The sequence below is a fragment of the Megalops cyprinoides genome, chromosome 22 (assembly GCF_013368585.1).
Source record: "Megalops cyprinoides isolate fMegCyp1 chromosome 22, fMegCyp1.pri, whole genome shotgun sequence".
NCBI lineage: Eukaryota > Metazoa > Chordata > Actinopteri > Elopiformes > Megalopidae > Megalops > Megalops cyprinoides.
Genome location: NC_050604.1, coordinates 10,248,973 through 10,260,900, shown reverse-complemented (window position 1 = coordinate 10,260,900; position 11,928 = coordinate 10,248,973). Strand labels below are relative to the sequence as shown.

At 46.0% G+C, this 11,928-nt stretch overlaps 1 protein-coding gene across 1 annotated transcript; it reads right to left on the bottom strand.

The window, feature by feature from the left end:
- On the bottom strand, nt 1-11,893 carry smc2 (structural maintenance of chromosomes 2). The gene is made up of 24 exons (XM_036517193.1): nt 11,726-11,893; nt 11,008-11,157; nt 10,527-10,649; nt 10,375-10,413; nt 9,866-9,976; nt 9,731-9,775; nt 9,153-9,386; nt 8,647-8,796; nt 7,846-8,079; nt 7,070-7,229; nt 6,857-6,974; nt 6,438-6,576; nt 6,101-6,220; nt 5,608-5,812; nt 4,847-4,982; nt 4,349-4,473; nt 3,811-4,004; nt 3,240-3,383; nt 2,375-2,569; nt 1,834-2,034; nt 1,343-1,459; nt 944-1,104; nt 707-854; nt 1-189 (listed from the first exon to the last, which is right to left on the bottom strand). Exons 1-24 carry the CDS (start codon nt 11,891-11,893, stop codon nt 1-3), a joined length of 3,606 nt encoding a protein of 1,201 aa, XP_036373086.1.
- Between the last annotated feature and the right edge of the window lie 35 nt (nt 11,894-11,928).

Below are 11,928 nucleotides of genomic sequence, written 5' to 3'. Positions count from 1 at the left end.
TCAGTTGGCCATGAGCTGCTTGTGTCTCTTGTCTTTCAGTTTGGACTTGTCTAGTCCTTTGTGACCTGGAACGTTGCCATTTTGGCTCTGAGCGGTTCTGGACACTGTAGACACCCCGTCCACAAACTTGGTCTTGAACAAGACGTTGGCGTTTGTGAACATGCCATCCTTTAGAGAGACCACCACAAACTATACAAGGGAGAAGGGGAAAAAAAAGGCTCAATTTTAACATATGCTAAGTCACAGCCATTTGCCTGTTTTACACAATGGCTGTCGCAGAGTGCAATTAGCCATCTAAAGGAGACCTGACCAAACTGCAAAGTCAGTATTGGATCCGTGCCCTCAGACACATTCCACTGTAGTCAAAAGGTCTTTATCATAACCAGTTTATACAGCGCCTTTCACACAAATCCACTGCATGAAATACTTCAGTTTGCAGGATAAAACTACAGTACATGATGTACAAGTGCAGATCAGGTACCTAAAATCACAAGGCATTAAAAAGTAGAATTGCAGTGAAGCAAAATGATCAAAAGACCCTCCAAAATAATCAGTAAATCCATAATACATACTTAATCAATTAAGGTGACATCCTACGCTATTAAAATCAGATAAAAAGGATGTAGCCGAGAACAGGTTGGATTCGGTTTGGTGTAGCTCATTAAAAGACATGCTCTTAGCTTTTTGGAGGCTGTGATCCGCTTACCTGTGAGTGGGTGAAGTGGGTGCGCAGCATCTGGCCGATGTTCTGCGTGTGGGAGAGGTCCAGCGCAGCGTCCACCTCGTCCAGGATGTAGATGGGGGCCGGCTTGAAGAGCAGCATGGCCAGGATCAGGGAGAGGGCCACCAGGGACCTGCGGGACACATCTGTCAGCTCTACACGCTCCCACTCTCCTGCTGGCCATTCCTAAAGCCACCCTGGAATGCAACGCATGGGACTGACCTTTGACCCCCGCTGAGCTCCGTCAGGTTCTCCTTCCAGGTGTTGCCCAGGGCCACCTTGAACTCGAGGCCGTCAAGGACTCCACAGCCTTCAGGGGGCGCCAGACGGGCGTTCGCCCCTGGCAGCAATGTGGAGAAGATGGAGCCAAAGTCTTTGTTCACCTGGGGACACACACATGCATACATTCACACACACAATATGACTTTCTTACATTCATAAAAATGGTATTTGGCAGCCACTTATGACCACTGAAAAAATTAATTTTATATTACATAAACAGTCAGACGTTGCGCATTGTTTCCAAAGCTCTGTAAAAGGCTGGACCGGCTGGATGTTTTGCTTTGCCAGTTCCAATAATCTGTTCACGTAGGCGATTTGTTAAAAGCAAAGCGATGGTACCTTCTGCCAGGCAATATTCAGAGCCTCATTCTTCTTCTGGTCCAGCTCCTCAATGGTCTTCAGGATCTTGGACTTGTCGTTCTCCACAATTCGTTTCTTTTTCATCAATTCATTGTACTATAACAACAAAAAAAAGCAGCTTGCCAAAACGAACAATTAAAAGCAACAAAGTAAATACAAAAAAATAACTGCTTTAGAAAAACAAGCAGCCACCCTCAATGAAAGGTGCCAAAACAAATATGCTGTTCATTTTTTCCCCACAAACAACCTCATGCCATCTACACAGCGTCTGCACAAGGCAGTGATCAGGGACATGGATAGACGTCTGGGAAGCTGCAGGCGGGAAAGTGCAACTTCACCAGTATCTGAGCATGCTTACGTAAGCAGCTAGCTGTACAAATGTATGTGGGAGAGGTATACTGTTGAAGTCATGCTGTGAATAGTTGATGTAATAATGGGAAAGGAGCACAGCGGTGATGCGACGCGCTGACCTTCTCCTCAGCCTGGCTCAGCATGTTCATGGCCCTCATGTTGACGTTGCGCTCCAGCTTGTCCTTGTTCTCCTCCAGCTTCTTCAGCCTCTGGCCCGCCTCCTTGGGGTTGTTGGCTTTGAAGTCGTAGGCCGTGTTGGGCTGCCCGAACAGGTGCCTCTCGGGCGCGATCCAGTCGTTCTCCGCGAGCATCCTGGCCACCTGTTCACAGTGAGAAACGCTAGAGCGTTTAGGACCACAGCTGCTCAGTCAGTCTACCTGTGAACAGGCAGCTCCCCAGATCTGAGAACGTCCTGAATTCTATGTTGTGAAGCAGCTACACACGCCTCCCAGGACAGAACATCAGTCTATGCCAAGGACGGTTCCCACAATGCACCTCTAATAGGTAGAGAGACAGAGGGCGCCGTTTTAAATTCCTTGGCACACAACCCCCCTGATGGTCCAGCAGCAGGGGCAAAGACCGAGCCAAATGCCACCGACGCTGCTCAGAAAAACAAAACCAAAGTGAAGCAGACGGAGGCTTCTGTGGGCCGGGACGCACCCTGGCGGCAGCGTCAGCGCTGTCCTTCTTGTGCTTGCTGATGTTGTGCTCCATCTCTTTGATGCGGAGCTGCGCCTCGTTGTCCTGCTCGCGCAGCTTGTTGGCCTCGGCCGTCTTGCCCTTGATCTCCCGGTCCTGCGCCATGATCACCTCCTTCTGCTTGGACAGGTCCTCCTGGGCCTTCTTCACCGCTTCCTGGGAGGGAGGAGGAGGAGGATGCGGGATGCGAGTCAGCAACGCAATCGATCCATCGGCTTACACGTCTTACTGTGCACCCTAATTAAGAGTGCTCAGACTAACAATCAGACTAATTTCACTAATGTCAGTCCAAATGATTCTAATATGAGTTTTCGCATTCTTACCTTACTAATATAATACACTACTTAACACATGGTAACAATTTTGTTCCCCGAGAGTTGATTTAACACCTTGTTTTAAATGGAAAACAGACAGGCACTTGTCTCCTCCAGCGTGCTAAGGAGCTGCCACTGTTCAAATCATTAGATCATACAAATATTACAGGATTACACACAGGTTTTATGGCTCAACTGCTGGCTGTATCAATACAATGTATATGAGAGCACCAACATACTCAGCTTCTGAGGACACTAGGGGCTAGTTTATGGTGAGAACCCTCCCATTTGCTCACCATCACTTCCAAGCAATGTACATAAACACACTTTCATACATGTGACTAAAAGCAAGAAAAATATGCAACATGTAAAAGTGATTCTCAGACTGAAGTGCGATATAAAACTGAAGACCGAAGACATATTCATGTGGTTAGCGTATTACAAGCGTGACACCATGCATCTGGAAGCAGTCTTTGCAGACGGGACATAGGCGGCTTTGGGCTAGGCCTGACCTTGTTGCTGGACACCTCTGCAGCCATGCTGTCGATCTGGTCTTGGATGGCCTTCATGGCCTCATCCACAGCATCAATCTGCTGCTGGTAGCCCGCCTGCTCCTTCTTAAGCTCCTCCAGCTCCAGAGCCAGGGCGTCAGCTTCCTGCAGGACACAGACCGGCACACTGTCACCTCCAGCTCTACTACAGAACCAGCACGACCAATACAGCAGGACACAACAGATAGATACTACTCCTGTACCTGCAGACTTCACTGCAAAAACACAATGCCTCCACACTGATCAGCACCATCATCATCAATGGAAGACTAATAAGTCAAACTGTTCATAGACAAGTAGGCACTGCACAAATCCACTGATCTTTACTCAGTGTAGTCATTGAATAATGTGTTCCGTTTATCAGTCCATCCTGATGAAATACAGATCAGCTGATTGAGACGGTGCCTCAGGAAAAAGTAGCTCATCTACCTATAACTGCACACCTATGATTTTTATATATTTTGTTAGGTTTCTAAAGCCTGTATCTGGCATTAAGAAACCTCCTAAAAGCATGGCGATTAGGGGGCCGCACCTGTTGCCTCTCCTTGAGCTTCTTGTTGTAGGCATCTGCTTTGTTCTTGGCCGCGTTGAGCTTCTGCTGCGCCGCCTTCAGCTCCTTCTCCCGCTCTGCCTCGGCGTTCTTCATCTTGTTCTCCAGCACCTTGTACTTCTCCTCCGCCTTCTTCTGCACCTCCTTGGTCTTCTTAAGGGTCTCCTCGCTCTCCTCTGCCCACACAGACCGGACACTGAACACTGAACGCCTCTGTTCCATTCCAGTCACAAGGCACTTTGGACTTAACTTTGAGTGACAATTTTTTAGCAGGCCTTGCTTGTTGCCCTTTCTTATACAACATTACAATTAAGGCAGAAAGCAGAAACGAACAAAAACAATCATGTAAATGAAAACACAAGAGCTCCTTGCTATTTGAGTATTGGAAGAGATGTAGCTCCAATACAGCCTACTACTACTACATACATGTATGGAAAACACCCTTATCCAGGACATATCTCTTATTTCTACTGAAATGTGTAGAGGACTGAAATGCATGGAGTACTGAAATGTGCTGTACCGATGGTTTTGCGGAGAGTCTGCAGCTCCTCCTCCTGTTTGTGGTAGGAGCTCTGCTGGAGCTTGGCCTGCAGAAGCTCCGCCTCCTCAGATTTCATGTCCAGCTGCTGTTTCAGCTGCCTGTACCTGCAAAGATCAACAGGGCGGCGCTGTAGACGTGGAGATGTAGAACACGCAGCCTAAACAACTCACCCTCACAGACTATCTGCCAATGATAAAATAAGATGGCAGAACACACTCTCATGCAACTTGGTGGCTGAAAAGGCTAGGAACCAACCAACTGTAATAACAGCATTAGTACTGAACTGATTTACTACAGAGGTCACATCACTGTTGACAGAGAAAGGCTTAGTAAATATGAAAACAAATGAACAGCAAGCACTTCTTCAGCAGATTCCAGTATTAGCGCCACCTATTGGCGGGAGTCACTTGACCTGCCGATAACTAAGAGAAAGAGTGACACCACTGTTTCCATGGCTGCACAGCCAAAGACACTTACTTGTCAGCTGTCCCCTTAAGGCTGCTCAGGTCCTTCTCGACAGAGCGCAGTTCTGTCTCTCTGGCTGTCAGGTTATCCTGCACATCCTTCAGCTCCTGCAGTTTAGACAGCACTGAAGCGGTCTGCGCACGGGCACCTGGGACACCGAGACCAGCAAACCTCAGTCAGACTACCGCCGGCGCACACGCGCACACAGCAACACATTAGCCGCAACATGTCTAGTTGCTAATGTGTTAATGTGTAGGATTTACTCCCAAGAGCACTGACCTTCCTGAATTCAACTGGCTAAGAGATTAGGGGCTCACATGCTGCATCTGCGTGCTTTTGTGAGCAGAGTAATGGAAGCAGTCATACCCATTTCCCCCCTAGAGCGAGACAACAAGCTTAACATTCTTAAAGGTTCTTAAAAAGGTCCTCTTAACCCTGGAAAGTGCTCAAGAAATCTAAATTAGCATTTAGGTAAAAGTCATGTCATTTAAAAGAGACCCCAGGGAAAGCAGAACCTGCCAAGCACACAACTGACCTCACGAGGCTACTTTATGAATGTTTGTTACATGCAACAACTTTCGCTGAAAGTGTTTTACTGTCTTATTGAGCAGCCCCGCTGATACAGGATTATTATGAAAAGCATTGGGTTGCAGTGTAGTAGCTTGTTACCCAAGTTAATGAATTATAGAAAGAGCTAACATGGCTGGCTTCACTTATGAACAATCTTGCTGTCAAAAACCCTGTTTGGAAGCTCAAGGGGTTAAGGACGTCACCTCCGCTCAGAGTCCCCTGGGGATCAAACACGTCCCCTCCCAGAGTGACCGTTTTGGTCATGACGCGCTTGTCGAAGGTCACTTTCTTGGCATTGTCGAGCGTGTCGCAGACCAGCGTGGTGCCAAATACATACTCCATGGCTTTCTGGAGCTCCGACTCATAGCCCACCAAGGACAAGGCGGTGTGCACATTGTCTTCCCCGACCTGAAATGCATAACACAGGCATTACACAGCCACCCAGGGAAGGTCATTTACCTACTGTGGAGCTAGAACAGCTAAGTGCTTTCCTTGGGTTCATTTTAAAACACCTATTTACCAGAAAATCAAAAAATTAATCTCTATGTCTACTGGACACACATGGCGAACAGTCATTTTAAAGTACACAACTGCAAATATTTCAGAGGAAAGTGTAAAGGACCAGCTAACAGAACTGCTCAAAACACTTCTACATAAATTTTCGGTTCAAAAATGAACTTGTATGCAAATTCTTACCAGATTTTTTGCAGTCTTGACAACATTGTCATTCAAGGTTTTGGCTGAAATTTTGTTCAGAGGGATGATGGTGTATCGTCGCTTGAGCTCTCCCTTCTCCAAAATCTTTTTTCCTGTCACCTGAAAGGGCAGATAAGAACAGATAATAATTTAAAGGAATCCTCTCTCCAATGGTTATACTTCTGTAGGGTGCAGACAGAAGCTGTCCCAGTCATCTACAAGTACTATTGAAAAAAGGGTCATCTGTGTTGACACCAATGCCAGGGAGAGATTCCACCATATAACTTACTGTCTCTATGTTTTAAAAGGAGTGACTCAAAGATCTGCTCACGCTCACCTCTGTGTCCACCACCACATTGTAGAGCCGCCCCCCGGCCACCACCTCCAGCGCTGTGGCATTGCCAACGTCGTGGACGGTGATTAGATTGGCAACCAGGCCTTTGACTCTGTTCCTGTCCCAGTTCTTCTCTGGGTCTCTGAAATCAACGTTCAGTCAAACGATACATTCAGTCCTTCAAAGAATTACTGCCACATCTAACGACACTCTTTGATAGAGTTAGACAGGCCTAGTCACTTGTTGACAGTCAAATACTAACAGTCAGCTAGCAGGGTACAGTATCTCAGTGTGAATTTAATGTGGTTGACTATTAGAAAATAAAAATCTAATTTACAAATTGCAGCTAGGAAATTATTAGTTACAGACCAAGCATTCATAAAAGAGAATAACAATCAAAATAGAATCCAATGAACATTTACGTGTATTCAAATCGCAGATTGGGAAACTTTGCCATCAGGGATTCGTAGGTCTCCCTCAGCCGGCCGACCTCACGCAACAGCTTCTGTCTCATCTCGATCAGCCTCTCCTCCTTTCCATCTGGGGACCAAACGGACAAACGCATTCAGGCCTCGACGAGGACGGCGGTTACTCATCAATTAGACACAATCCAAGGACGAACGACCTCCCCCAACCTTCGTAGTTGAGTTTGCCGATCTCTGCCTCCAGCTTCTCCTTGCATTTCTTCACAGCCTCGAAGGCATCCTGGTCCTTTTTGTAGCCGCTGTCCATCTTCTTCACCTCGGCCTGCTTGGCCTTCAGCTCCTGCTGAGCGTGCTTGAGTTTCATTTGGGCCTAAAAAAAAAAAAAAGACACAAAGATACATAAACATGCCATTAAATGACTCAACATCTAAGTACCTTCATCTTTTTTCAGTGTATTTCCTGTGTTTACTTAGCAGTTAACATTATCAAGTGCTTATATTAACCGTGTTATCCTTGTACAGAGCTAGATAATTCTCATGGTCTTGAACTCTGTAGAAAGGCCACTCAAGGAGATGGTAACAGCCCATTCAATCTCATCCTTTGCTAGACAGATGATTTATTTATTGCACATAAATATCTGATCAAGTATCAACCTTTACATTTTTCAGTCCCTTCCCACCACAGCCAAGCCTTTAGACCAGCGTTTCCCAAACCTCTCCTGGAGGACCCCTTGCCCTGCATGTTTTAGATCTCTCCCTGCTCCCCCACAGCTAATTCAAATGATCAACTCGTTATGAATTCCTGAAGCTGCTTAATAACAAACTGATCATTTAAATCAGCTGTGTTGGACCGGGGAAAGATCTAAAACATGCAGGACGAGGGGTCCTTCAGGAGAGGCTTGGGAAACGCTGCTTTAGACCGTATTCATTTCGCACATTTGGATGGCAATCGCCGCCCCCTTGTGAACGTGAAAGGACACAGCTCACCTGCTTGGCCTCCGTCTCGGCCTTGCTCATGTCGTTCTTGCAGGTCATCATCTGGCCGGCCAGCGTGGCCTCCTCTCCGTCCTCATTGGAGGACAGGCCGGCCGACACGGCGTTGAAGTGCTGCTGGGCCGCCACCAGGGCCTCCGCGTCCTTCTGCCCTTCCTCCTGCACGCTGCGCAGCTTCTCCGTCACTTTGGTCACCTCCTTCTCTTTTGCTGCCAGCACCTTCTTATCCTGGGTGTGAAGGGAGGCGCGCCTCACAGGTGAGTAAGATGTCAAAGGCAGACATTTCAATTCTTTACTGAGCAGGAACGAGCACGAGGGGAACTTTTGGCCACGTTTCAGCAAAGGTTCATCATTAATCCTGACTGTAAATAAACTTGGATGTGACTACTGTGCAAAATAAGCACATAAATAAATATAGATCGTTGGAGCCAAGCTTAAGTGAAAGTTGAAAAAACACAAGTGCATCGTAAAAGAAACACCAGAATACCAGTCACAAAAATTTCACTTTTTCTTACAGCAATTCAGATGTACAGTAAAGGATAAAAACATGATATATCATTTTGAGCGCTACTGTCCTCGTTTCAAGACTTTAACCTGCAGAAAAGCATGTGTGCAAGTTAACAAACTCCTCAATCTCCTGTTCCCTCAGCAAAATCAGGAGCACTTTTGCTTACTGAACTCAACCTGACCATGTGTGGAGAAGGTAAGGTTCAAGCTTCGGCTTACAGCCCTCAACCCAAGCTTGCTATGTGTGGACATGGTCAGGTTCAGCAGAAGGTAAGGTTCAGCTCTCACCTCCTCCATGTTTTTGACCAGCTCCTTGCGCTTCTTGGTCTCCTCCTTCAGGTTCTGCTTCTTCAGGTCCAGAGCGCTCTGGGCCTTGGCGTCCACCCTCTGCACCTCCGACAGTGCGTCTTCCAGGGACTTCAGAACTCCGCCCACATCCTGCGGTGAAGCAGCAGATGACACGACAGGGCCCCCGTTACCCAAGACTCAGCTGCCCACCTTTCATTCATGCTCACGGCATACGCACATGTGGTTTTTATAAGAAAACAAACAATACAGATATACTGTCTGACTGGACATAAGGAGAACTTATACATTGGCTTTGGAAGGGCCATTACAAGCCAAATCCTCTTGAAAGATCTCCAGACCACTCAGATCAGAAATACATGTCAAAGGATGAACAAAGGATAATCTACTGATGACATCAACTAGCAGGCCAAGCTGATATCTGGAACTCAACAGCAGCTGCAGACAGTCTCCTATGGAGAGCAGCAGCATGAAGGGCCTGGCAGCACCTTGTCTCTCTTCGTCTCCAGCTGCTGGATCTCCTGCGAGAGCTCCTGGACCTTGCGCTCGTTCTCCGCCATGCTCTCCTGCAGCTTGCCGATGCCGTCCTGCATCACCTTCAGGTCCTCCGCCGACTTCACCTTGGTCTCCTCGGCGCACACGAACAGGTAGGCCGTGTACAGGCGGCTCAGGTGCTCGATCTCCCTCATCAGCTTCTGGTACTCCAGGTACGAGGACCGCTCCTGCAGGGGTGAACGTTTCAACATTTGATGCACATTTGTGTGATGTAATATAGAGGAAGTATCAGAAATCTCTTTTGATCAATGTAAAACATTGGCGTTATACTTATAAATATTAAACAAGGGCTGTGCCTGCGTTTGGCAAGTTCGGAACCCTACATGGTCAAGGACAAGGGCGTCTGCCGACATAAACAATATGAAAATTCAAATAATTTAGCAAGTTATTTTACCTATATCCTCCTGCACAGGCCATTAGAATAATTATTTACTTGGCAGAAGCCCTCATGAGGGATGCTACAGCATTTACAACCATTGTCTTCAATTAAAAATAAACTACAAAAAGCTACCTCCTTCAGCTTCTGCAGAGTGGGTGTGATCTCTTCCTCCAGAATCTAAGGACGAGCAGAGAGAACAGTGAGGTCTAACATGGCCACGGTTTTCCATACAGCAGCAACTCAGAGACTGTAAAGACAATGCCATACTGTCTGTATCTCCTTCAGCTTGGCCTCCTTCTTCTCAATCGTCTTCTGGGCGCTGATCTTTTTGCACTCGTACATCCTGGTGCCGGCAGCTTCTTCAATCATGGCCAAGATCTGGGGAAGAGTGAGCATGTTATTAATAAACCAATCAGTAGGCTCCCTTACCCATGGCAAGTTGTAGGGTGTTAAGACAAGAGGGCAGAATGCAAATGGGGGGCAACCATGACAACAAACAGCCTTACATGCTGCTTCAAACCATTCTCCCATATCCTAGGTCTGTAAAAGTAGCTTCAAATCGAGAATGGCAATTAATGTCACATTCAAATTAGCAAGAGTAGCTATTACATCTATTACTAAATAGCAATGATCTGACCACCGTCTTAAATATATACTTCACCTGCACCCACTGGAATGTTTGCATTGTGGAAGTATACAGCACACCAGGACCAAAAAAAGAAATGAATTAAAATATTTAAAGAAAAACAAAACAATTGACAATAAATTTGTTTTACCTCAGGTGGCTTCATGTTCAGGACCTTGGTAATTCTCCCCTAAAAAAACAACAGTAATGTCTTCAAAACAGCTTTCGGCTTCAACTGTAACCATTTTTGTTAACATTTTTGACTAGGACGCTCGACTGCGCGTCACAGGCGCAAACGCTTACCTGCATGATAAGAAAGTGGGGGTTGTTTACGTTGAGACCCACGGAGCAGAAAAGGTCCTGCACTCGTGTGTTGTTGGCGTTCACGCCATTGATCAGGTACTTATTCCGGCCCCCTATAACTACCTTTTGGGTTCCGAAAAAGAGAAGATCAAAATGTGACACGTGACACAAATGTTGCTCCTCATTCAAAACATTCTTCAATTTGTCTGCTTAATTCTAATTAAACACTTCAAGTTGCTAACTCGGTGACCCGACATGTTTTAATAATACTGACTATGGATAACGGCTCTTAGTAAGTGCCCTCAAAAACAATAACATAGCAACCAAGGTTAAGATAAAGTATGCCGGAAAATCCAACCGTCCTTTAACACGATTTGAAAGGTTTGCCCTACAAGTGATTTCCTTACCACGTGTTTTAAGACTGTACTGACAAACAGCTAACAACAAAACACGAGGACAACGTTAGCCAACGTTACTGTACCTGTCTGGTAACTGTGATCTCATCGTGGGTTTCGAATCCAAGAGGACTTTGCTTCTTATCAGAGTTGTCGAAAGTAATCGAAACAGTCGCCTTAGTAATTCCAGCCTGACCATTTTTGTAAACCAAATCCTGCAGGTTGGATGCACGAACCTACAAGCAAAAAGTGAGTTAATCCTAGCCATCTAGCCAATTTCTTCGCATGCTAGTGACGTTCCACTCTAGCTAGGCTAACGTTAAGGTGGAAAGCTAGTTGTCAACAAGGAATTGCATGCAAGACAGTAAATGCTACCAACAGTACAACCATACTGTATGCTGCATATGGATGGGCTGACAATAAAATTTCTCTCACTCTGATAACCACAAGGTCCGTGTAATTAACCTAATCATACGGACTAACAGCTAGCTAACAAGTTGATGTAAGTTAACATTCGGTAGCAGGTTAGTTTGCCACTTATAAAGCTAATTTTAGAGCCGACTTTTACCTTGTCAGTAACGGTTAACTTATGTTACTCTTAACTGGTGCAGTTATTTACTTGCTAAGTACCATACTGTTAACCATCGGACAGACAAGCTGCTAGCTAGCCGTCAGTCTGACCTCGCTAATTTGCACGCTTTCAAAATGCGGTGTCGCTAGCTATCGTATTCCGTCTTTCAGTTGGTAAACCAGCCATTCAGCACTATGTAGAAAGAAGCGAGATACGGTGACAACATTGCTTACCTGTGACAAATTGGAGATACCAAGCAAAAAACATATAGAGTCAAGGATATTTGATTTCCCACTGCCATTCAGTCCAGTAATGGCATTGAATAGAGGATCAAATCCATTGATTTCCGTCCTCTGGGCATAAGATTTGAATCCTTCTATGACGATAGATTTGATATGCATTGTAAAGCACAACAGATTAACCGGCTATCACAAAG